The 26752-nt window shown below is 44.8% G+C and overlaps 1 protein-coding gene across 1 annotated transcript in view; it reads right to left on the bottom strand.

The window, feature by feature from the left end:
- Positions 1–26752, bottom strand: part of MRPS11 (mitochondrial ribosomal protein S11) — a 176801-nt gene that overhangs the window by 28407 nt on the left and 121642 nt on the right. The window contains exons 2-4 of the mRNA XM_056571904.1: positions 26420–26498; positions 5398–5499; positions 413–511 (exon numbers count right to left, since the gene is read on the bottom strand). Of these exons, the coding sequence (XP_056427879.1) occupies positions 413–511; positions 5398–5499; positions 26420–26498 (280 nt within the window). The remainder of the gene's footprint in view (positions 1–412; positions 512–5397; positions 5500–26419; positions 26499–26752) is intronic.

Raw genomic sequence — 26752 nt, 5'->3', positions numbered from 1 at the left:
GCAGAGCGAAAACAACGTTCGGAACATTTAGTTCCGAAAGCTGACCAGTGGAGTAACCCTTTAATGCATTTAGACTGCTAGAACCATGTCTTCATTTGTACCCTAGGATTGAATCCATGTGCGCTTCTGTTGGGACTGTGTCGGGTCCTTTCCCTCTTGTGTGGCCTGTACTTTCAACCTTACTATATCATCCAGAGCAGAGAGACACCAAGAAGCAGTGGCCCTAGCATTTCCGTTCCATCTACACAATTTTAAACAGCACCATACTGGAATTTAAACTTTTTCTTTTACATAACTATAAACTGACTGAAAGACAGCCTTATGAACAAGACTATAAGCACAGGAAGGTCTCTACTGGCAGAAAGGGTCAACAGTAAAGCTATTAACACATTTTTATTAATAGGCGACTCACTTGTTATATGTGGCTTTAATATGGACAATGGGCACTTCTTCATACTTAAGTCCACTCCACCGTAATGCAGTTTGCTCCCCAGGCATCGGAGGAAACAGGCTGTGGGATGATCATACAATGTTAATCCGTTTAAATAAATAAAAGTCATTACATTTTGCATGCACATCGACAGAGAGAGGATGCTGGTTTTAGGTTAACAGTGTCATTCAAATACAATACAAGCCCAGTGTGCGCACAGATCTATCTATTCTAGGAAACCTAAAAACGGGTGCATCGAAATATTATACTTTGTTTTTGCTGGTGTTTAACCCCTTCATGACCGGGAATTTTGATTTGACAAAGTTGTATTAGGGCTTATTTTTAAAATTATATGTAGGACAATATTAAAGAAAAAATATATTAGAATTGCACAATTTTGTGATATGATTTTATCGAAGTTCACAATATGGTAAACTTGACAAGCAACCTTTATTGTAATGGTCAGTACAATTCAAATGATACCAAACTTGGATCATTTAAAAAAAAAAAAAAAAAAAAAAAAAAACAGGGAATATCAGCAATTAATGTTTAAATGATGTTCTCTGTATAGAGTTGCCCGGACATGATTTCACAGGCTGCAGTGTTTTTCCCCTGTGAAATCATGTCTGGTCCCTGTTTGAAAACTCACCCTACATGCGCAGCAATCAAAATTTATGACCCATACATGAGAATTACATGTAAGGTCACCTATGGTAAGCAAGGCCCGAGTGTGAATTTAGGAGCAGTTTTGACATCACAGGAGAGAGGTGTTGCGGCTCAGTACAAAACCTTGCATCTTTGACACAATGGGACTGCAGAAAAGTATTTTTGGGCTATAATAAAGCTACTAACAAGTTCTATTAAAAAGGTATGACATGACTCCTCACACTAATAACTACTACACTGTATCAGCAGTTTTATGCACTTCAAGGAGTACTACGGGATGTAAAAATTGTCTTTCAGACTGCTGGCAGCTAAACAAATAAAAGGATACATACTGGTGCCTCCAGTAACCCGCTCCGGCCTCAGACACGATCCTCTTCCTGTTTGCCGATCGTTGGCGAGTCATACTGCACTCTGCCATTCACCGGCCGCAGCGAAGTCCTGCCTTGGCCAGCGATGGGCTGAGCGGCATTGTGAAGTTTTTGGTCCTGGCACCAGGAAGAAGACCAGTGCCTGGGCCGAAAACGTCACACTGCCGCTCAGCCATCAGTGCAGTATGACTCAACGATCACCGGCAACCAAGTAGAGCACCGCGGTGGAGACCAGAGAGGGTTAGCGGAGGGAGCGGCAGATGATATGTATTCCTTTGTTTTTTTTACTGCCAGCAGTCTGAAAGACAATTTTTACTTTGAGGAGTACTCCTTTAGGGTCTATTCACACGTACAGTGTTCTGCGCAGATTTGATGCGCAGGATTTCAAGCTGTGTTCAGTCATTCAGTTTACATTGAAATCTGCAGCAGAAAATCCTGCGCATCAAATCTGCACAGAATACTGTACGTGTGAATAGACCATTAAGGATCTGCTGCATATTTTTGATGAATTTACAGGATTGTACAGGTATACGTACAGGGACTGCTGCATATTTTGTGCAGTTGATTTTGCTACCCCTTAACTTCAATGGGTAGCAAAATCAGCTGCAGAAAATATGCAGCAAAAATATGCAGAAGATCCTGTATGTGTAAACGTTCCTTTAAACTAAGTGACAGATGCCCTATAACCAGATCTATGACCAACAGAAACCCAAAATTGTTCCCATTTGTAAGCATATACAGCACATGTTTTGCTGAACCTAGCACCCACAGGCTTGCTACAAAGACAGGTCTAAGCCAGTGTTTGGTACATAATTTTACATTAACATAAAGGCACAATTTTCCATGTAAAACAATGGGGAATTATAAATTCACATTCATTTCTGCACTTTAAGTTTTACTTTTCATTTCTATATTGATTTGTTTCCTAACACATAAGTGTCCCTATGAGAACCAGCCTTATAGATCTGGGCGCACAGCCTGTGGTATTACGCCCAATTGTGATTTTCAATGGCAATAATGAAGATACCACCAAGTACTGCAACAACAATAATCTATAATGTGTGTGTTCACTGTATAATAGGGAAAGAAATGGAAGCTGAAAAAAACAAGAAAAAGAAAAATCAATCAGGAGAATTCTTTGTGATCAATGAAATAAAAGCAAAACTAAAACTTCTAAATACAAATAAGTTATAGATGGGAAAATGTGATATTGCTATTCTTTTTCTTTGCTGCTATTCCTGTTTTCTAGGCAGGCGGCTGCAACTTAAATGAGTATTCTACTTCAAGGATAAAAACAATCCCATTGTATAGTGTGGATATGATGTCCCATGACATAGTTTAGGGTGGATTCCCACAGACAACATTATGCAAAATTTCAGCATTTTACGTGTAGAGATTTCACCCCAGCAGAAATGCATTTTGGGACAGATTCGCTGCACTAGTGGTGCTGTCTTTTAGGAAATATTTTTATATTTTTATTCCCTAATCGAAGACATTTGCTGAATGTGGAAAAATTTTGAGTTGAGTTGTCATCAATATTCTGAGAACTGTAACTTTTTTTTTTTTTACCAACGGAGATTTATGAGGGCTTATATTTTGTGGGGTAAGTAGTGGTTTTCAATGGTACTAGTTTAAGGTACTTCTAACATTTTTATCACTTTTCATAAAATTTTTAGTGAGGCAGGATTACCAAAAAGCAGTAATTTTGGCAAAATTATTCTTTTTTTTTAAGGTGTTCATGTATTATGCCTGGCTTCCATAGCCAGGTAACCAGAGGCTGTTTGGAGGTCTCTGGTTGCCATGACTACCATTAAGACCCCACAAGCGCATCACGGAGACTCAACAAGGAACAGAGGGAGCTCCCTCCCTCAGTCACGGCAATTGGTGCTGTGGTCACACTAACCGCAGGACTGAAGGGGTTCACTGTCACTGAGAGTTGCAGCGGGTACCCAGTGATATGCGATCGCCGACTCCCGCTGAGGCAAGGCACTGCTAAAATAGATTTACTGTATATACTTGAGTATAAGCTGAGTTTTTCAGCATGATTTTTCGTGCTGAAAACGCCCCCCTCGGCTTATGCTCGAGTGAACTCTCCGCCTTTAAATCCCTTCTCGGTGGTCTTCAACCTGCGGACCTCCAGACCGCCATCGGCTGTCCGCGCATGCTGGGTGTTGTAGTTTTGAAACCTCTGGAGGTCCGCAGATTGAAGACCCCTGCGGCCTTTGTCATCATCCAGCCCCCCCCATTTTGTTTTGTATTCACCTCCCCTCGGCGGGAAGGAAGGGTGAGCTGGTCCGGGCCATCTATGCTGCAGGGACCGTCCGGTGGGGATGGTTAGTCATTGCGGGCTGTCCATTTTCCCCTGGGGGGCCTCTTCTCCGCGCTTCAGGCCCGGCCCCGGACTAGTGATGTTGCTTTGACGACAACGCACAGGAACGTTGCGCATGATGATGGATGATGACGAAGGCCGCAGTGGTCTTCAACCTGCAGACTTCCAGAGGTTTCAAAACTACAACGCCCAGCATGCCCGGACAGCAGATGGCTGTCCGGGCATGCTGGGAATTGTAGTTTTGCAACATCTGGGGGTCCGCAGGTTGAAAACCACTGATGAGGGGATTGACAGGTGGTGATGATGAAGGGTGGTGGGGGGCGGGGATGATGACGGGGGTCTGGATTATTACATGGGGGGGATGATGTATTTCCCACCCTAGGCTTATAGTCGAGTCAATAACTTTACCTGGGTTTTTGTGGTGAAATTAGGGGCCTCGGCTTATATTCGGGTCGGCTTATACTCGAGTATATACGGTACAAATACAGCAATGTATAACACTCAATAATAATAATAATTTAATTTATTTACATTGCGCCTACAGATTCCGCAGCACTTACAATTATGGGGTACAAACAAAGACAAGTATCAGACATAATATTACACAATAACTATTCAAACAAGAGGTGTGGGGATATGTTGGGGATATGTTGAGGCCAATTAGAGAATGTTATAGGCCTGTCTGAACAGATGTGTTTTTAGGCCACGTTTGAAACTATGGATGTTGTTGTTGAGTCTGAGGGATTGAGGGATAGCGTTCCAGAGAACCAGTGCAGCACGAGTGAAGTCTGGGAGACGGGAGTGAGAAGTTCGGATTATAGAAGATGTTAGTGTGAGGTCATTAGCAGATCGGAGAGAACGTGTAGGATGGTAGACAGAGGTGAGATGTAGGGAGGTGCAGCACTGTGGAGAGCTTTGTGTGTGAGACTGAGGATTTTGTACTGTATTCTGGACTGAATTGGTAACCAGTGTAGTGACTGGCACAGGGAGGAGGCGTCGGTGTAGCAGCTGGAGAGGAAGAGGAGTCTGGCTGCAGCATTAAGAATGGACTGAAGAGGAGAGAGTTTGGAGAAAGGAAGGCCTATTAGTAAAGAGTTAGAGTAGTCGAGGCGCGAGTGAATCAAAGCAATAATGAGAGTTTTAGCAGATTCAGTAGTGAGAAACGGGTGATTCTGGAAATGTTTTTGAGATGCAGGTGACAAGAACGTTAAAGGGACTGAATATGGGGAGTGAAAGACAGATCAGAGTCATATATATAACTCCAAGACAGCGAGCCTGCTGCCCGGGAGTTATGGTAGTACCACATACCGAGATGGAAATGTCAGGGTTAGGTACAGTATCAGTTGATGGAGAAAAAACAAGAATTGATAGAGCCTAAGTAAAGAGGCAAGACCTGACAATGACAGATGTATTTTCATTACATGGCAGAGATGATCATCAACTGGAAACGGCGGCTCAGCTTACTAGATGTGACTGAAATTATTCAGCGTGAAAATCATAGCGAGTAAATCTACTCTTAAGTCTCTTTACATCGCTGTTTAGTCTCTTCAAGGAGCAGCAGCTCTACAGAGTAAGGAAACACGGGTGTTAAAACTGAGACTTACCCCACGTCCTTTGAGCTTTGGTCACTGATCGCATTGCCTGTAGAATTCAGGGTTGTCTGTGCATTCACACACAGAGGCCGGACCCCCCAAAATTTCAATGCTCTGAAAAAAAAAAAGGTAGAAGGAGTCATGTCGTGGCAAGTGTGACATCTTCTCTATTCATCTCCAGTACAAAGCAGGTAATCCTTCTTAAGACATAGCATCAACCTATTGAGTTTTTTTTCCTGTTTGTTCAAATACTTTCAAAACCCCACACAAATAAAAAAAATTGCTATGAATGTAGACTTGTAATTTTGCTATAGACGTCAGCCCTTTAATTTTGCATGTCATTTTCAATGTGGGTTTAAATTTTTTCGCTCTTATCCTCCAAGAGCCATGAGGCTAGGATTCCACTGAGGTTTTTGCACTGCGTTTTTTAGGCTTAAAAATGCCAGAAAAACTGCCACTGTTTTTCCCTGCATTTGGGCGTTTTTACCTTTGTGTGGAATTTGCCTTTTCTGGCCTCTTTGGCGTTTTTTCCCCAAATTGGTTGAGTAGCAAAACAATATATAAGTACCGTATATACTCGAGTATAAGCCGACCCGAGTATAAGCCGAGACCCCTAATTTCAACCCAAAATCCCAGGAAAAGTTATTGACTCGAGTATAAGCCTAGGGTGGGAAATACATCATCCCCCCCTGTCATCATCCAGACCCGTCATTAACATCCTCATCATCATCCCCTTGTCATCATCCCACACATCCCCCCTTCATCATCCCCTTATCATCCCACACATCCCCCCTTCATCATCCCCTTGTCATCATCCCACACATCCCCCCTTCATCATCCCCTTATCATCCCACACCCCCCCTTCATCATCCCCACCCCCCTTCATCATCCCCACACCCCCCCTTCATCATCCTCTTCTCATCATTCGCCCTCAGTGGTCTTCAACCTGCGGACCTCCAGAGGTTTCAAAACTACAACTCCCAGCAAGCCCGGGCAGCCATCGGCTGTCCGGGCTTGCTGGGAGTTGTAGTTTTGAAACCTCCGGAGGTCCGCAGGTTGAAGACCACTGCGGCCTTCAACATCATCCAGCCCCCCTCTCACCCCCTTTAGTTCTGAGTACTCACCTCCGCTCGGCGCTGGTCCGGTCCTGCAGGGCTGTCCGGTGAGGAGGTGGTCCGGTGAGGAGGTGGTCCGGGCTGCTATCTTCACCGGGGGCGCCTCTTCTCCGCGCTTCCGGCCCGGAATAGAGGCGTTGCCTTGACAATGACGCAGAAGTACGTTGGCAATGAACGCACCTCTGCGCCGTTGTCACGGCAACGTGACTATTCTGAGGCCGGGCCCGAAGCGCTTAGAAGAGGCCTCCCCGGTGAAGATAGCAGCCCGGAACCAGTATCCCACCGGACCACCTCCTCACCGGACAGTCCTGCAGGACCGGACCAGCGCCGAGCGGAGGTGAGTACTCAGAACTAAAGGGGGGTGAGAGGGGGCTGGATGATGTTGAAGGCCGCAGTGGTCTTCAACCTGCGGACCTCCGGAGGTTTCAAAACTACAACTCCCAGCAAGCCCGGACAGCCGATGGCTGCCCGGGCTTGCTGGGAGTTGTAGTTTTGAAACCTCTGGAGGTCCGCAGGTTGAAGACCACTGCGGGTGGGGGAGTTCACTCGAGTATAAGCCGAGGGGGGTGTTTTCAGCACGAAAAATTGTGCTGAAAAACTCGGCTTATACTCGAGTATATACGGTAATAAAAAATAATAAAAAGATGCAGTAGGGATGGAAAAAATGTATTTAACAAGTGTGTTTGTTTCATTTTTTTCTCTCTAGTTTTCACATTTTTTAGGTAGTACTACTACTCCCAGCAAGGAACATACTTTTCCATGATGGTAGTAGTAGTACCTGTATTAATAGACAGATCGCCCTGGGTGTCACTCCTGACACGCGCTGCGATCGTCCATAATATAGCAGAGATGCGGAGCAGCTCTATACAGCGCTCGCATCTCTGCACTGTACTCCGGCCAGTAATGTGAATAGAACATCACTCCGTCCAGAGTGTGGATTGGCCGGATGGTTGCAGCCAATCCCTGCTCTCAGAGGGAAATATGAATCAGTGATGTTCTATTCACATCACTGGCCGGTGTGAGGTGGAAACCTGCGTTATACACACTAATATAACTCAGCCCTGGTTGGGAAACACTAGTCTACACACACATAACAGGGACTACAACTCCCAGCATTCAGGAGTCACCCACCCCCTTCACACATACAAATCATCCCCAGTCCGAGATTTATTCCCCAGCCCCTGCAGTCTATAAATCCCCAGTTCGTGCACTTTGTTATCCTCCTGTTCAGTGAACACAGGCAGAGCAGGGAGGGGGAGATGAGGGGGGCATGTATGTCTTCACTCCCCCTTCCTCTGCCTTCGCTCTACCCTCTCACCCCAGCTGTAGCTTCAGAAATCTTTGGAGAGCTGAGGGGAGGAGCGGAGGCAAGTCTGCACAGGGAGCAAATTTCCATCTCACACCGGAGTACAGTGCAGAGATGCTGGAGAAAGCCGCTCCACGTCTCTGCAATAGAAAGTATGATCACAGCGGATGGCAAGAGTGATACCCACTGTGATCTGTCCTTAACTGCGGGTACTACTACTCCCAACATGGAGCACACACTGCTCCATGCTGGGAGTTGTAGTACCTGCATTAATAGACAGAAACCCAGTGAGTGTCACTCCTGACACCCGTTGTGATCCTCCTGTATAATGTATAGATGCGGCCGCTCTTCTATGGTCCAGTGCACTGCCGTATATATACACCTATTCATATTTGCCACAGAGAGTTGTGATTGGCTGGAACCATCTGGCCAATTACAGCTCTCTGCGGGAAATATGAATAGGTGTATATATACGGCAGTGCAGGGAACCATAGAAGAGCGGCCAGCCGCATCTATACATTATACAGGTGGATCGCAACGGATCTGTCAATTAGTACAGCCACTACTACTCCCATCATGGAAAAGTGTGAAAAACAAACACACACTACATTTTTATTATTGTCGACTACATTTTTTTGCCCTGCCCGCCCACATAAATTGATCCCCGTTTAAAAATTAATAAAAATTTCCTTATAATAAAAAGATACATTCGGTTAAAGGAGAATTCCAGAGTATAAAAATTGTCGCCCATACTGCTGGCAGTAAAAAAATAAAGACGTACATACCTTCCTCCGCTCCCCCAGGGCCTCTGGTAACCGGCTCCGGTCTCCGCCGCGATCCACTTCCTGGTTGCCGGTGGTCGGAGAATCATACTGCGCTCAGCCAATCACCAGCCGCAGCGAAGTCCGACTCGGCCGGCGATAGGCTGAGCGGCAGTGTGAGAACGCTTCAGGACACAAAATTCTTCATTACCCTGGCACCTGCTGCCGGGGCCGAAAACATCACACTGCCGCTCAGCCTATCACCGGCCGAGTCGGGACTTCACTGCGGCTGGTGATCGGCTGAGCACAGTAAGACCCCCCGACAACAGGAAACCAGGAAGAGGATCACGGCGGAGACCGGAGACGGTTACCGGAGGCCCCGGAGGAGCGGAGGAAGGTATGTGCATCTTTATTTTTTTACTGCCGGCAGTATAGGGGACAATTTTTATACTCTGGAGTTCTCCTTTAAATACAATTTTTTCCATCACTACTGTATCTTTATTATTATTATTTTTTTAATGGTACCCTACAAAATTTTTATAAAAAAAAAAGGTATCTCCATCACTTTTTTGGATCGCTAAAGTCCCAAAAAGAATAAAAACCGTCGGCAAAAACGCCAAAGTTAAAACAAAAATGGCATTTTTGCTCTCCCATAGACTTATATGGGAGGAAAACGCCACAATTTCTGTGCGAAAAACTCCAAACTAGATTTTGTTGGGCGTTTTGGAAAACCAGCCTCTAAGCCCAAAATAGCTGAAAAACTCCAAAAGGATAAAAAAAAAGCCAAATTGAAAAACGCCAAGTGGATCTGCCATTTTGCAGTTTACTATTGACTTGCAGCTAACGTCTGGACGCGTTTTTTTTTTGTTTTTTTTTTTTGCAGAAAAAACGCAGTGTGGCAAAATGGGCGTTTTTATGGCATTTTTGCATGAAAATCCTCAGTGGAATTCCAGCCTAACACTTTCAATTTGGTATCTACAGAGCCATATAAAAGCTCTCTGGTATGCAATATGACCTAAAATCAGCAATTTTGAACTTTTTTTTTTTTAATTCAGGCAATTGATTGTATGGGATCAGGAATGTGATAAGAAAATTATGCATGCTGCGACATCAAATAGTGTGGTTTTTTTTTTATAAATATTTTTATTAACTATTTTAAAACTTTTACAAATTCCATAGACCAGGAGTTGACAACCCTTCCAAGAGTCATAACAGTAAAACATGACATTTAACCAGTTCAAAAATGTAGCATGTCGTATGCAGGGTACTGTTTTCTCCCTAACACCCCTCCCCTCGTTCCCACCCTACTACCCATGGCCCACTCAGCATTGGAGAAAAAGAAGGTAGAAAATACGGTCAATAGGTCACCCTACTCAGAACACAGCCAATTCAAAACATAAGCAGGCATCACCCATTTCACTTCTCTAAGTAACGAGTTTGTTGGTTTCTCGGGACATAAGGGCAATTGCAGTCTACCTAGACCAGCATTAGCCTTCTGTAGATACCAAGTAGTATTATAAAATGGAGAGATTTTTGGAATTATCTCTGCATCGTTGAAGAAGACAATGATAAAAGTTATTAAAGGGTTTGGCAGATTTATCAGCTGTCCAGCAGACCTCTAACTGATCTAAGAACAAGTATCTCATTTGTTGAAGCAACTCCGAAGTGGAGGGCAATGGGCTGAAGCCAGTGGGCTACAAGACACCTCTTCACAAGCAAGATAAACATGGAGTAACATAGTTAGAGAAGTGTCCTCCGCAGGAATGTGGTATAGGATGGTAGGGGATTGACTTGTAATTTTATTCCCAGCTTGCTGTCTAAGAGTAAAAGAGGGAAACCCAAAACTCATGACTTCTAGGACATGATACCAGCCCATGTAGCAATGTCTGACCATCTCATTTCACAATCCGGACAGGAGGTCTGACCATCTCATTCCCCAATCCGGACAGCAGGTCTGACCTTCTCATTCCACAATCCGGACAGCAGGTCTGACCATCTCATTTCACAATCCGGACAGCAGGTCTGACCATCTCATTCCAGAATCCGGACAGCAGGTCTGACCATCTCATTTCACAATCCGGACAGCAGGTTTGACCATCTCATTTCACAATCCGGACAGCAGGTCTGACCATCTCATTTCACAATCCGGACAGCAGGTCTGACCATCTCATTTCACAATCCGGACAGCAGGTCTGACCATCTCATTCCACAATCCGGACAGCAGGTCTGACCATCTCATTCCACAATCCGGACAGCAGGTCTGACCATCTCATTCCACAATCCGGACAGCAGGTCTGACCATCTCATTCCACAATCCGGACAGCAGGTCTGACCATCTCATTCCACAATCCGGACAGCAGGTCTGACCATCTCATTTCACAATCCGGACAGCAGGTCTGACCATCTCATTTCACAATCCGGACAGCAGGTCTTACCATCTCATTTCACAATCCGGACAACAGGTCTGACCCTCTCATTCCACAATCCGGACAGCAGGTCTGACCATTTCATTTCACAATCCGGACAGCAGGTCTGACCATCTCATTTCACAATCCGGACAGCAGGTCTGACCATCTCATTCCACAATCCGGACAGCAGGTCTGACCATCTCATTTCACAATCTGGTTTTTGACCTGTTTTAGGAAGGGTGAAGCTATACATTGCTTGATGAAGAATCTTAAAGGGGTACTCCAGTGGAAAACAATTTTAAATTAACTGGTGCCAGAAAGTTATACAGATTTGTAAATTACTTTTTAAAAATATTAATCCTCCCAGTAATTATCAGCTGCTGCTTACTACAGAGAAAGTTATTTTCTTTTTTTAATTCTTTTCTGTCTGACCACAGTGCTCTCTGCTGACACCTCTGTCCATGTCAGGAACTGGCCAGAGCAGGAGAGGTTTGCTATGGGGGATTTGCTTCTGCTCTGGACAGTTCCTTACACGGACAGAGGTGTCAGCCGAGAGAACTGGGGTCAGACAGAAAAGAAATTCAACAAGAAAAGAACTTCCTTTGTAGTATACAGCAGATGATAATAGAAGTGATTTACAAATATGTATAACTTTCTGGCACCAGTTGATTTAAAATAAATTGTTTTCCACCGGAGTACTCCTTTAAATTGGGTCTCCCTTCACACTGCGCTCACCACTGCCAATGCCCAACCCTATAAAATGGGTTTCACTAGATCCTTTACTTTCCAATATCTAAAGAGGGAGGTACTAAGGGCCTCGCTCCCACGTCTCCTGACTTTCCAATATAAATTGAGAGTGTACTGTCAGAGAGAAACAGGATATCATCTGCGAATAAAGAAGATTTGATCATTGAGGACCCTCACAACGACAGGATCAGACTGTAGGACACAGAAAAGGGGTTCAATGGCTAGGCTCAATAACAAGAGGGACAAAGGGCAGCCCTGTCTCATTCCTTTTTGGGAAGAGAAAGGGATCAACAGAAAACCTGGGAGATAAATGCTAGCCTGGGTATTAGAATAAAGAAATAAATGGTAAGACAAGTAAGCTCCAGATAAACCCATATGTTAAAGTACAGCCAAAATCCAATCGGACACTATTGAATGCCTTTACAGCATCAATAGATAGGATACCAGGAGAGGGATGCAACTCTGCATATACAATTCAATAGGAAGCAAAGAAAGAATGGAGCACTCACCAGGTCTTCAAGGGTAATTCAAGCTTCTTTTATTTCCTCTTGCTTGATAATGTGTACACGTACAGGGGAGAACGGACATACAGACAGGTGGGGGAGAGGCTGAGGCCCTCAGCCTCTCCCTCACCTGTCTGTATGTCCGCTCTCCCCTGCATGTGTACACATTATCAAGCAAGATTAAATAAAAGAAGCTTGAATAACACTTGAAGACCTGGTGAGTGCTCCATTCTTTCTTTGCTTCCTATGGAATTGTCACTTGTACTTACCTGATGTGAGCACCTGGAAGGTCGGACAGAGTATAGCAGTAGCGGTTTAGTGGATAGTCACACAGCAGTGCCGGGCGCCTTTCTATTCAAAGGACTGCAACTCTGCATATATTTGCCACTGCAGCCCCTCTCTTACAAAGCCCCCTGTGCTGGAGAAATGAGACAAGGCAGAACCAGGGCCAGATGGTCTGCCATGATCTTAGACATCAGCTTCAAGTCAGCATTAATAAGATACATCAGTCTGTATCCATCGGGCATGAGGTGGTCCTTTTCAGATTTTGGTTGAACCTTTATATATTTGCTGTGTTAATAGTGCTGGAAATACCAGCCCCCTGCAGGTAAGATAAATAATTCTAGAAGCGGAGGAGATACCTCACTCGACAGGATTTTAAAGAAAAAAAAAAAGAAAATGCCAGAGAAGCTGCCCAGCCCAGGCACATTACCCAGGGGAAGGTTTTTAATAGCCGCCTGAAGTTCCTCAGGAGTAATTGGGGCATTTAACTGTCCCTGTTCCTCTTCTGTCAGCATTGGAAGATGGGCATCTGATAAACAATTTCTCTGAGGATGTAAGGTGGAAGGGGACAAAGAATATAGGGGGAGATTTATCAAAACCTGTGCAGAGGAAAAGTTGCTGAGTTGCCCATAGCAACCAATCAGATCACTTCTTTCATTTTGCAGAGGCATTGTTAAAAATGAAAGAAGCGATCTGATTGGTTGCTATGGGCAACTTAGCAACTTTTTCTATGGACAGATTTTGATAAATCTCCCCCATAGGGTCTAGAAGTAGTTCCTACAAATACTGGCGGTCAATTTGCACTCATCATCCAGGAAGCTGAGCTTGGGACATACTTGGACATTCCAACATGACAATGATTCAAAACACAAGGCCAAGTCGACCTGTCATTGGCTACAGCAAAATAAAGTGAAGATTCTGGAGCGGCCAACTTAGTTTCCAGACCTCAAAATCATTGAGCCGCTCTGGGGAGACCACAAACGTGCAGTTCATGCAAGACAGCCCAAGAATTTAGGGGAACTGGAGGCTTTTTGCAAGGAAGAATTGGCAGCTTTACCATCTGAGAAGATAAAGAGCCTCATCCACAACTACCACAAAAGACTTCAAGCTGTCATTAATGTTAAAGCGGGCAATACAAAGTATTAAGAACTGGAGTATGTAAACTTTTGATCACTGTTATTTGGGCAGTTTGTGTTGTGATTATGATTTAAAAAATGTAAACACAGTTGTTTGACAATAAATGGCTTCAGCCAATCTCTAGCCATGAATGACAGAAAAGTTTTTGTGTTATTAGTGCTGGGCGGTATACCGGTTCATACCGAATACCGAAATTTTTGTGCTTCACGATATGAATTTTTCCCATACCGCAATACCGGTTGGGACCCTCCCCCTTGGGAATGAATTATCAGCCCAGCACTGCGCTGTCCCCACATTGGGGAACTAATCATATGTGACCCGTGAGCGCTGTTCTGCCCCCCCAATTATCAGCCCAGCGCTACGCTGTCCCCATCTTGGTACTACTCACGTGACCTGCAAGCACTGCCCTCCTCGTCCTCCTGTTTGTAGCGGGCCACTGGCGCTGACACTCTATACTGTGCGCTGTATCCCTATGCCCGGGCTGCAAAAGATAAAATAAACTTTAACTCACCTTCTCCTTCGGTCTGAACTTGCTTCCAGGGGGCATGAACGGCGGAGAGCAGTCAGCCTATCACCGGCCGCAGCGATGTTCAGCCTGGGCCAGTGATAGGTTAAGCGCACTGTCATGTAAGAAGCCGGCTTCTTACATGACAGTGAGTTCAGCCCATCACTGGCCGAGGCAGAACATCACTGCGGTCGGTGATAGGCTGACGGCTCTCAGACGTTCCCGTCCCCGGTTAGAGCATGAGGCCGATGTAGGAAGGTGCATTAAAGTTTAATTTATTTATCTTTTGCAGCCCGGGCATAGGGATACAGCATACAGTATAGAGTGTCAGCACCGGCGGCCCGCAACAAAAAGGAGGACGAGGGAGGCAGCGCTTGCAGGTGACGTGAGTAGTACCCCGATGGGGACAGCGCAGCGCTGGGCTGATAATTTTGGGGGGGGGGGGGGATGAGAAGCAGAACCGCGTTCGAGAAATACCGTTATAATCCGTGGAACCACCATAAGTTACAAAAATACTGTGATACACACATTTGGTCATACCACCCAGCTCTATGTGTTATCATTCATATTCTCTGAACAATGTATAAGAAATCATAAATTCTGCAAGGGTAAACTTATGAGCACAACTCTATATATGCAACTAGTCCTCGGCAGCCTGTTTAGTGAAGAGGGGGTCCAGCACACACCATCTTCTGCTTCCTGCAGCTCCTTTCTGTAGCCATAGTGAGTCCCCGGTTGTTGGCTCTGTGCTAAAGACCAGACTCACAATAGTTACAGAGAGAAGACATTCATTAAAAAGGCTGCTGGGAGCACGGAGGATGGACAACCAGGGAATGTGCTGCCCCTCCTATCAAGCCACAGGTAAGAAACAGGGAGGGGGTATAGCCCTTACAGGAAAAAAAAAAAGAAAATGATACTTAAAATAATTATACGCATTTAAATATAATAAAAAGCTACTCCTCTCAGCCTCCACAAAGCTCAGCATCTAGCCGATCCTACAAACTCTCTCTTAACACACAATGGCCCTCATTTACTATTGCAAACCCATGTTTTGTCGGGTTGTGCGCCAGATTCTGTCGCATTGCACCAGAAATTCTGTCTGCGCCAGAATTAAAAAAACCCGATTAACTCTCCATTTTGCTAAGAAAACCTTAAAAAGGGGCGTGGCTGCCAGGAGAAGGGGCGTGGTCTCCAAAAAGGGGCGCGCTCCCAACATTTTCACAAAAACCCAACATATTTACTAAGGTTTCCACATAAAATGTGGTGGATTTGAGCTGAGGAAAACCCGACAGATCCAAGCATGTGTAAAAAAAAGCAAAGTGTAGGGAAAGTGGAAAATGTAGGGTAGTAAATACCATATAAAATAAATTGTAGGGAATAAAAACCCACAAAGAAACCTACACTTCACTCTTAGTAAAATCCGGCCCAATGCATCGCTTACCTAAAACACACATAAGACCTTCAGTTCGATCCCCTCCCCTCATTGACTCCCTCCCTAAATCTAACTCACAAATTATCTTCTCCACCATGGTTATTTTTATCCGATTTGATTAATCGAAACAATAATCGTTAGTCGCAGCACTATTATTATATAACTTGACTAGAGATGAGCTAAGTTACAGTGATTCGATTCGTCACAAACTTCTCGGCTCGGCAGTTGCTGACTTTAGCATAAAGTAGTTCAGCTTTCAGGTGCTTCGGTGGGCTGGAAAAGGGGATACAGTCCTAGGAGTGTTACGCCGAGCGCTCCGGGTCCCCGCTCCTCCCCGGAGCGCTCGCAACATCCTCGCATTTGCAGCGCCCCGGTCAGACCTGCTGACCGGGTGCGCTGCAATACCCCTCTCAGCCGGGATGCGATTCGCGATGCGGGAGGCGCCCGCTCGCGATGCGCATCCCGGCTCCCGTACCTGACTCGCTCTCCGTCGGTCTTGTCCCGGCGCGCGCGGCCCCGCTCCTTAGGGCGCGCGCGCGCCGGGTCTCTGCAATTTAAAGGGCCACTGCGCCACTGATTGGCGCAGCTGGCTAAATTAGTGTGTTCACCTGTGCACTCCCTATTTATACCTCACTTCCCCTGCACTCCCTCGCCGGATCTTGTTGCCATTGTGCCAGTGAAAGCGTTTCCTTGTGTGTTCCTAGCCTGTGTTCCAGACCTCCTGCCGTTGCCCCTGACTACGATCCTTGCTGCCTGCCCTGACCTTCTGCTACGTCCGACCTTGCTCTTGTCTACTCCCTTGTACCGCGCCTATCTTCAGCAGTCAGAGAGGTTGAGCCGTTGCTGGTGGATACGACCTGGTTGCTACCGCCGCTGCAAGACCATCCCGCTTTGCGGCGGGCTCTGGTGAATACCAGTAGCAACTTAGAACCGGTCCACCAGCACGGTCCACGCCAATCCCTCTCTGGCACAGAGGATCCACCTCCAGCCAGCCGAATCGTGACAAGGAGAGAGTCTCCAGCCCACCGAAGCACCTGGATTCTGTTTTCGTATACAGTGAATCCTCCCAAAAGACCACCCCCATATCCACACCAGATTGTGTGACTGGTTTTCAGTCCGGCATATATTTTGCATAGTTGCCATTTTCTTTGAGAAGGCCAACCCATATAAGTCCAATTTCAATGCAATTTTGGGTGATCTTCTCAAACTGGTTTTAAAGGGAATGTGTCACCATTTTATTTTTTTTATAAATATAATTGTTTTATCAAGATAAAGCATTTAATTTATATACTTGGTTTTAGGACAATGTAGTTTTAATGTTATTGGGGGCTGCCATATTGTAGCCTCTTTGTGGTGTGTCACGTCCCAACACATACAGTTGCTATATGGTAGGCACAAGGGCATAGGAAAGTTAAGACAGAGTAAGGCTGCAGCTAACGATTATTTTAATAATCGATTAGTTGTTGATTATTTCATTGATTAATCGGAAAAAATTTCAAAATGCCAAAAAAAAAAGGGGTTCAGCTGATTCTACTTGAACAATTATGTACAATGGACATAAAAGTTTCTAGCATGTGATGTGACCAAACAGCAGCAATTTTTGATTTTTTTTTTTTACGTTTACGCCGGTTGCTGTCATTATTAATGATCCTGTACAGAAACCAGCGTAAATTTGATATTGCCGCATGGGTAACTGAACTATTAAAATAAAATATTAATGATTCACTAATATTTTAATAGTTCAGAAGTTAGCCAAATGGTAGTATCAAATATGTAAAAGAAAAAGTTACTTTACTTTATTTGTATAGCAATAGGAAAAGGGGGAGCTAATTTTTATTGGGGGAGCGGTTAATTTACATTTTTTTTTTTTTTTGTTTTTTTTATATATAGCACTCCTATACACATGGGGGTATGTGCAGACTGAAGAGCATTGCTATGCAGTCAGCACATACCCCTCCCCGTGTATAGCAGTGTATGTACATTTCTATACAGATGGGGGTATGTGCAGAGCATTGCACCCTTGTTACCCCTTTAGACAGCAGGGCCACCCCACTTTAGACAGCAGGGCCCCACATAGACATTAGTAGCAGCCCCTCCAGTAGACGGCAGCCCCCACCCATGTAGACAGCACTCACCGGCGGCTGTCCTCTGCCCCGTTCTCCCGTCCACATCATGTTGTCCTATGGAGGAGCATGTGACATACACGTCACTCTGCTTCCTCTGTAGTGTTACGTTGGGCGCGGGGGAGGAGGTGGAGTGACGTGTGTGTCACATGCTCCTCCATGGGACGGGATGCGGACAGGAGAAGCAGGTATCGGTTTTGGTATCGGGGACGAACGAGTCCCCGACACCATGCAAATTGCTAGTATTGGCCCAATTCTTCCATTCACCGCCGCCAGACATGTCCCTGCTGCTGCTCTACTTCCAGCGCAATTAGCGCACCGCCGGGACATGTCTATTCTCTGCTGCTCATCTCCGTTGGGTACAGAGATAAGCAGCAAATAATAGACATGTCCCGACACTGCGCTAATTGCGCTTGGAGTAGAGCAGCAGCAGGGACACGTCGGGCGTGAGCGACGAATGAATGAAGCCTAGATGTGGGACATGTCAGCTTCATTCATTCACTGCCGCCGCAGACAACGAATCGGGTGATTATTCGATAATGGGATTTGTCGACAACGAATCCAGTTATCGAATTTGATTGATTTTATTGATTAATCGTTGCAGCTCTAACTGAGGGTGTCTCATAGAAATGCATTGACTGCTTACTGCACATGTGCAAAGTACAGGCTGGTAAAATGAAAGGGGAACCAGGGCCATTTTCTTGAAGTCCCTGAGGAACATTGACCTGTCTATGAAGAAGAGATGATCAGAGAGGTGGATGGGGAGGGGCAGCACACAGTCACACACATTACACAGTCCTGCCCTGGTCTCCTCTCAGCTCACTCTGCAGACATGGGACAGGAGAGATTATACAAAGTTTAGAGCTGCAGTCCCTTCTGTCCTCCTTCCCCCTTGCTCACCTCTGTGACCTGCCTGTCAGTCCTGACACTCAGCTCCCTACTTTTTTAGAACATTAGAAGGTTTAGAAGTTTAGCAGCAATTTTCCAGATTTTCGAAAAAATTTCAAAATCTGATTTTTCAGGGACTAGTTCAGTTCTAAAGTGGAATTGAGAGGCCTGTATGTTTTCGTTTTTTATTTTTTTTTCAACACTTTTTTTTTTCAACTATGATTTCCCCAAGCTCAATACGGCCCCAGAATTCCACACGGAAATTCCGCAGTAACAGAGTCCCGTTGATATCAATGGGATTCTCCTAAACGGTGCACATGGCAGAAATTCCACACCAGGTGTTTCTGGCACGGAAATCTTGATACTAGCATCCGCACAAACATTGAACATGTTTAAAGGGGTTATCCAGGAAAAAACTTTTTTTTATATATCAACTGGCTCCAGAAAGTTAAACAGATTTGTAAATTACTTCTATTAAAAATCTTAATCCTTTCAATAATTATCAGCTGTTGAAGTTGAGTTGTTGTTTTCTGTCTGGCAACAGTGCTCTCTGCTGACATCTCTGCTTGTCTCAGGAACTGCACAGAGTAGAAGAGGTTTGCTATGGGGATTTGCTTCTACTCTGGACAGTTTCCGAGACACATGTCATCAGAGAGACAGAAAAAAACTACTCAACTTCAGCAGCTCATAAGTACTGAAAGGATTAAGACTTTATTTTTTTTTTAATAGAAGTAATTTACAAATCTGTTTAACTTTCTGGAGCCAGTTGATATATAAAAAAAAAGTTTTTTCCTGGATAACCCCCTTAATCTTTTTGCAGGTTCCACAAAGAAATGCATTGCTGTCTTTAAGACTGCGCATTTTCAAAGCAGTCCTAGTGGCTGCCAGTTAGCCACTGCAGATCATTGATTTAAATCGCCTGCTTTAAATCAATGATCTGCAGCGGTGTCGCAGGGGGTTAAATAGCCGATAACTTATACCGGAATATCGGTATAAGTTATCGGCTATCGGCCCTAACCTGCACCAATTATCGGTATCGGCCCTAAAAAAATTGATATCGGTCGATCCCTACTTTTAATAACAATCTAATGATTATGGACACTTGTGATCACCCATTCACCCGCAGTCTAACCCCATACACCCGATAATACACCGGGGTTATAGTGCGGGCGAAATACTTCCCGACAGTTCAGACTTCACACTCTAAAATTCACACTCCCTGCTGTTCTTCATGAGAGCAGGAGATGGCTCCTGTTCAATGTAACCATGGTGACCACAGCTAGGAATATACCACTGTAATGTGCAGGGAGGGAAAAGGAGGTACAGCTGTTAGGTCTATGTATATGTGTGATTGTGTGTATGTAGTAGAGGTGAGTATGTTATGTGTGTATGTAGCAGAGGTGAGTGTGTGAGTGTGTTTATGTAGCAGAGTTGAGTGTGTGAATGTGTGTATGTAGCAGAGCTGAGTGTGATCAGGTGTTTTAGCAGAGTTGAGTGTGTGCGTGGTCATGTTTACATATAATCACACATTCAGCTCTGCTGCATACCCATGTCGCACACTAATTTCTGCTACCAGGGTGCCTCCAGCTTTTGCAAAACTACAACTCCCAGCATGCCAAGTTTTGCAACACTTGGAGGCATTCTGGTTGGTAAACACAGATATAGAGTTAAGGGCACAGATTGTTCAGCAAAATTACATATTTTTTAAACCCAGACATTCTGGGGGAGATTCACAAAAACTACTGTAATTTCTGTTCCAGCGATATTATTCACACCTTTTTTTTTCTCCTCACATTTCAAAGGTCTCTTTTGCTGCTTTGAAAATATGTGAAAATTCATTTTTGCACCACTTTTTTTTTCTTTCTTTTTTGTGCCAAAATTGACGATTTTTGCGCCAACTTTTACATCCAAGAAAATTCTGGTGGAAACATCTCACGAAAAATTCCATGGTTACTAGTGTCCAGACAAACGATAAATGTATAAATAAAACATTTCTGAGCTTAAATGTGAGTGCAGGTGCAGTAATATAAATTTTAATTTTTTTTTATAATTTCCTACCGTATATAGTGGAGTATAAGCAGAGTTTTTCAGCACGATTTTTTGTGTTGTAGTTTTGAAACCTCTGGAGGCCCCCAGGTTGAAGACCACTACGGCCTTCGTCATCATCCAGCCCCCCCCCCCCCCCTTTTGTTTTGTAGTCACCTCCCCTCGGCGGGAAGTTAGGGTGAGCTGGGCCGGGCCATCTATGCTGCATGGACCGTCCAGTGGGGATGGTTAGTCGTTGACAGCTGTCCATTTTCACCAAGGGGGCCTCTTCTCCACGCTTTGGGTCATTATCAAGGCAACGCCACTAGTCCGGGCCCGAAGCGCGGAGAAGAGGCCCCCCTGGTGAAAATGGATAGCCCGCAACAACTAACCATCCCCACCGGATGGTCCATGTCGGGGCATGCTGGGAGTTGTAGTTTTGCAACATCTGGAGGTCCGCAGGTTGAAGACCACTGATGAAGTGATTGACAGGCGGTGATGATGAAGGGGGGGGGGGGATGATGATGACGGGGTTCTGGATGATGACAGGGGTCTGGATGATTACATGGGGGGATGACGTATTTCCCACCCTAGGCTTATAGTTGAGTCAATACCTGTTCCTGGGTTTTTTGGGTAAAGTTAGGGGCCTCGGCTTATATTCGGGCCGGCTTATACTTGAGTATGTATATACGGTACATAACATGTTCCCCCCCCCCCCCCCAAAAAAAAAATAAAAAATAAAAACACAAAACAATAAAACTACAACCATTTCTGTGATTTCTACACTATCAAAAAGCTGGTGTGAAATTTTTGATGTAAACTGGACTCTCATCCCACGTATAAATATCATGTAAAGCAAAAAATATACGTGGACACGCCCACTTTTACAAAACTGACGTTAACAGTGTAAACCGCGGCACATAGCTCTTTAAACATGTGGTGATACTTTTCGCGCAAAAATTGATTTTTTTATTAGATTTTTTTGGCGCAAAATTCTTTGAGAATCTCCCCCTCTGTTTACTTTATACAGATTTATGATTTTACTATTATGCATAGTTTTGTTCGGCGCACACTGCTGCTCCAACACTTCTAGCTATGAGCAGTGTACCGTCTCAGGTAGAGAAGGAGTGCACGGTAGAGCGGGGGGGGGGGGGGGGGTCGTTTCTATATTTGCACAAAATTTATCAAAAGGACATGCACAACTTTAGTAAATCTTGAGCAAGACTGTAAATTAGACAAAAGTGTAAAGGGGTAGAACTGTGTCTACAATAGACACAGAGGGACATTTATCAATGTTTGCTTATGTATTCTTTTTTTTTAGTAATTTTTTCCTTACTTTTTTTTTGCTTATGTGTGACTTATTTATCAACTGGTTTCAGCCTGTTGATAATTTTCTTTCACGTAAGCAATTTTTCCTTTTTTACATTGGTAGTAGCTTTTTCTGCTCCATGTTTGAGCTGGAGTAAATTTAGTCAATTTTTAACGCTGTTGCGACTTTTTTTTGCGCAGTTGCGACTGTCGCAGTTAATAAATACCTGACTACCAGTAGTCCATTTTAAAATTACTACATAGTAAATTTTAGGAAAACTTGCTTTTCTCGCTTTCCAGTCAAAATGTCGCACGAAAAAGCGTGTAGTCGCAGTTGCGACAATTTTGCGACAATTATAGTAAAGAAAACATGACTAAACCCCTTGATAAATGTCCATAATAATGATACATGTCCCCCATTGCGTGTACTGTACAGGACCCTGAAGAAGCTCCTGTCCTCTACATAGACAGTGATTTACAGCTCCCAGCAGATCTTTCTTACTTTTATATGTAAGGACTTACTTTATCTATATTTGTGATCTACTTATTTTTCTTTAGTCCTCAATTTTTCCTATTTTTGGATGACATTTTGGGGGCTTCAGAACCAATTACCAGGTTTCCATAGAGTTATGGTCTCAACATACAATGGTTTCAACATACAACGGTCATCCTGGAACCAATTAATATTGTAACTTGAGTGACCACTGTATGTATGTGTATATATTTCCCATACTCACATTGACCCAGAGAATAAAGTTCTGTGGCATTTCAATGAATGTTGGAGGTAACAGTAGTGGTGCAGTGTGTCGGATCTCCTTGCTGCAATAGTAGCGTAGCCACCTTTGTACCACGTTGTATCCGTTGTACCGACAGACAGAGCGCTTATTTGAGCCTCCGTGGCTGCCGATGTGCCCCTATTGATAGAGCTCGTCAGAGTGCAGATTTTATGGATCTATGCAGTACATAGGTCCTGGATTGATCTCTATGAGCCATTTAATGATGGAGACTAATAAAGTGTTCCCTAATAATAATAATAATAATAATAATAAATAATGCTAACCCCTATATAAATTAACCCCTTCTATAATAAAATATAAAATCATCCCCTTTTCCCAGCACAAGTCTGCTGACAGCTTAACAATGAAACTGCCACAGAAAAATGAACGGTGCACTGGGGTTGCTATATGCGACAATGCAATTTTTCTCTTTATAAATGAACTCAATTGATCTCTAAGGCGCCATTTACAAGGTGGAATTTCGCTCAGACATTTTGCTATAGTGTTATCAATGTGATTTCCCGCTCACACGGCAGGTTTTCTGTTTTCTCTCCCCCGTGTGTCACAGTCATTACTGTCCCCCTCATCTCCCCCATGTGTCCCAGTCATTACTGTCCCCCTCATCTCCCCCCCATGTGTCCCAGTCATTACTGTCCCCCTCATCTCCCCCCCATGTGTCCCAGTCATTACTGTCCCCCTCATCTCCCCCATGTGTCACAGTCATTACTGTCCCCCTCATTTGCCCCCCCATGTGTCACAGTCATTACTGTCCCCCCTCATTTGCCCCCCCATGTGTCACAGTCATTACTGTCCCCCCTCATTTGCCCCCCCATGTGTCCCAGTCATTACTGTCCCCCCTCATTTGCCCCCCCCATGTGTCCCAGTCATTACTGTCCCCCCTCATTTCCCCCCCCCATGTGTCCCAGTCATTACTGTCCCCCCTCATTTCCCCCCCCCATGTGTCCCAGTCATTACTGTCCCCCCTCATTTCCCCCCCCCCCCATGTGTCCCAGTCATTACTGTCCCCCCTCATTTCCCCCCCCCCATGTGTCCCAGTCATTACTGTCCCCCCTCATTTCCCCCCCCCATGTGTCCCAGTCATTACTGTCCCCCCTCATTTCCCCCCCCGTGTCCCAGTCATTACTGTCCCCCCTCATTTCCCCCCATGTGTCCCAGTCATTACTGTCCTCCCTCATTTCCCCCCATGTGTCCCAGTCATTACTGTCCCCCCTCATTTCCCCCCATGTGTCCCAGTCATTACTGTCCCCCTCATTTCCCCCCCCATGTGTCCCAGTCATTACTGTCCCCCTCATTTCCCCCACATGTGTCCCAGTCATTACTGTCCCCCTCATTTCCCCCCCCCCCCATGTGTCCCAGTCATTACTGTCCCCCTCATCTCCCCCATGTGTCACAGTCATTACTGTCCCCCTCATTTCCCCCATGTGTCACAGTCATTACTGTCCCCCTCATCTCCCCCATGTGTCACAGTCATTACTGTCTTCTCATAAATGTTATTTGTGTCCCCTGATTCACTGCTCTGCCAATGAAATTCTACAGCGGATTTCTTTGGTCGGCTCCAGTTTTACCTGAGCAGGGGATGTCACGTGACTGCCGCAGCCAATCAGCAGGCTTAGTGGTCACGCTGAATACTCCTTAGTACAGAGGGTGACCACCAAGGACTCTGATTGGCTGCTGCAGTCACGTGACATTCGCTGCTCAGGTAAAACTGGAGCCGACCAAAGGCAGAACGGGGGATCAGTGCGGAAACATAGGCAGAAGTAAAACAGTTTGTCTTTTTAAAAGATGGAGAAACCCTAATGATAAGGGATGACAACCTAGGCATCACCACAAAATTCACGATCATCATGATGCCCGGGGACTTGTCAAGCCCTGTACTAGCACCACATTTACCACATCATGCGACCTGTTCAAAAATTTGGCGCAGGTACACATTGCTGTCACACACAAAAAAGGCGAAGGAAAAAAAATCTAAAATTCCCCCACACCAACATTGATGAGTTCCCCCAAGTTGTTTTGTTGAAAGTGTCTAATTGCGCTAAATTTCGGGACTTTTTACCACCAGAAAAACAGCATAAAATCAATCAATGATGAATTCTCCCCAGAGACCATAATGGAATAGTGTAAACCTCTGTGCTATTATATACAGCAGAATGACAAAGAAAAATTAATTAATAAAACATATTGAACGCAATATATATATATATATATATATATAATTTTTATTTATTTCTTTATTACTACAAAAAAGTTTATGTATGCAGAGGACACTTTTACACAGTAGAGGTATACGTCATGGAGTCTATAGCAGATCAGTGTTTTCCAACCAGCATGCCTACAGCTGTTGCAAAACTACAACTCCCACCATGCCCAGACAGCCAACAGCAGATTGCAGTTCTAACTTTCAAGGTAAGTTAGACAATGTAAGCAGCGATCTGATTGGTCACTATAGAGTGGCTAGAGCAGTGGTCTCCAAACTGTGGACCTCCAGATGTTGCAAAACTACAACTCCCAGCATGCCCGGACAGCCAAAGGCAGATTGCAGCTCTAAATTTCCAGGTAAGTTAGATAATGTAAGCAACACTTTTACACAGTAGAGGTATACATCATGGACTCTATAGCAGATCAGTGTTTTCCAGCCAGCATGCCTACAGCTGTTGCAAAACTACAACTCCCACCATGACCAGACAGCCAACAGCAGATTGCAGTTCTAACTTTCAAGGTAAGTTAGACAATGTAAGCAATGATCTGATTGGTCACTGTAGAGTGGCTAGAGCAGTGGTCTCAAAACTGTGGACCTCCAGATGTTGCAAAACTACAACTCCCAGCATGCCCAGACAGTCAACGGCTGTCTGGGCATGCTGGGAATTGTAGTTTTGCAACATCTAGGGGTCAACAATTCGGCTGTCCAGCCATGCTGGGTGTTGTAGTGTTGCAACATCCAGAGATTCACGGTTTGGCTGTCCAGGCATGCTGGGTGTTGTAGTGTTGCAACATCGGGAGATTCACAGTTTGGCTGTCCAGGCATGCTGGGTGTTGTAGTGTTGCAACATCCAGAGATTCACGGTTTGGCTGTCCAGGCATGCTGGGTGTTGTAGTGTTGCAACATCCAGAGATTCACGGTTTGGCTGTCCAGGCATGCTGGGTGTTGTAGTGTTGCAACATCGGGAGATTCACAGTTTGGCTGTCCAGGCATGCTGGGTGTTGTAGTGTTGCAACATCCGGAGATTCACGGTTTGGCTGTCCAGGCATGCTGGGTGTTGTAGTGTTGCAACATCCGGAGATTCACGGTTTGGCTGTCCAGGCATGCTGGGAGTTGTAGTTTAGGTAATGCTAGGAGAGATGTGAGCAGAAAGCATACTGAGGGAGGGGGCGGAGACTGCAGAGTGAGGCCACGCCCCCTCCGTTTGAGAGGAATTCAGACTAGTGAGCAAATTAAAAGCGTAATAAAAAATAAAATAAAGGCGCTAGACACATACAAATTAGATGTACATGGTCAGGATTAGGTACTAAGTGATATATTTAAAAAACTGTTTTTTTGTTGGATCTGACAAGTCCGCTTTAAGGTCCACAGTTTGGACACCACTGCTCTAGAGGGGTCAGTGCAGACTAGGTAGTCAGGTGGATGCGGTTGTCAGTCTGTATATAACATCCCATGTATCTATAGGAAGTCATAGCACCACGCCGGTACCGTACTCACCCGCATGACTGCCGCACCAGCCCCGGCACTGCCCGCCGCATTGCCAGATTCATCTCTCCCGGTCCAGCATCACGTTTCTCTACGGAACAGAAACAGCAAGGTCACGGGTTATACCAAGTCCCCCACAATGAGGGGGAGACTTGAATACTTTAGATTGATACCGCTTATTTTATCCACACAAATAGGTCTATAACTATTTCCTAATAAAATGAGTTTGCGTTATTACATGTATTTTTTCAACCAGCTTTTCAATAAAATGTATTAGACAAACAACATGACATGTATGAATACTAACCACCCCCGACCGGAAAATGGGCAACGCCAACCTCTGGA

This window comes from Hyla sarda, chromosome 4 (genome assembly GCF_029499605.1).
Source record: "Hyla sarda isolate aHylSar1 chromosome 4, aHylSar1.hap1, whole genome shotgun sequence".
Taxonomy (NCBI): Eukaryota; Metazoa; Chordata; class Amphibia; order Anura; family Hylidae; genus Hyla; species Hyla sarda.
This window is presented reverse-complemented; position numbering and strand designations above follow the sequence as displayed.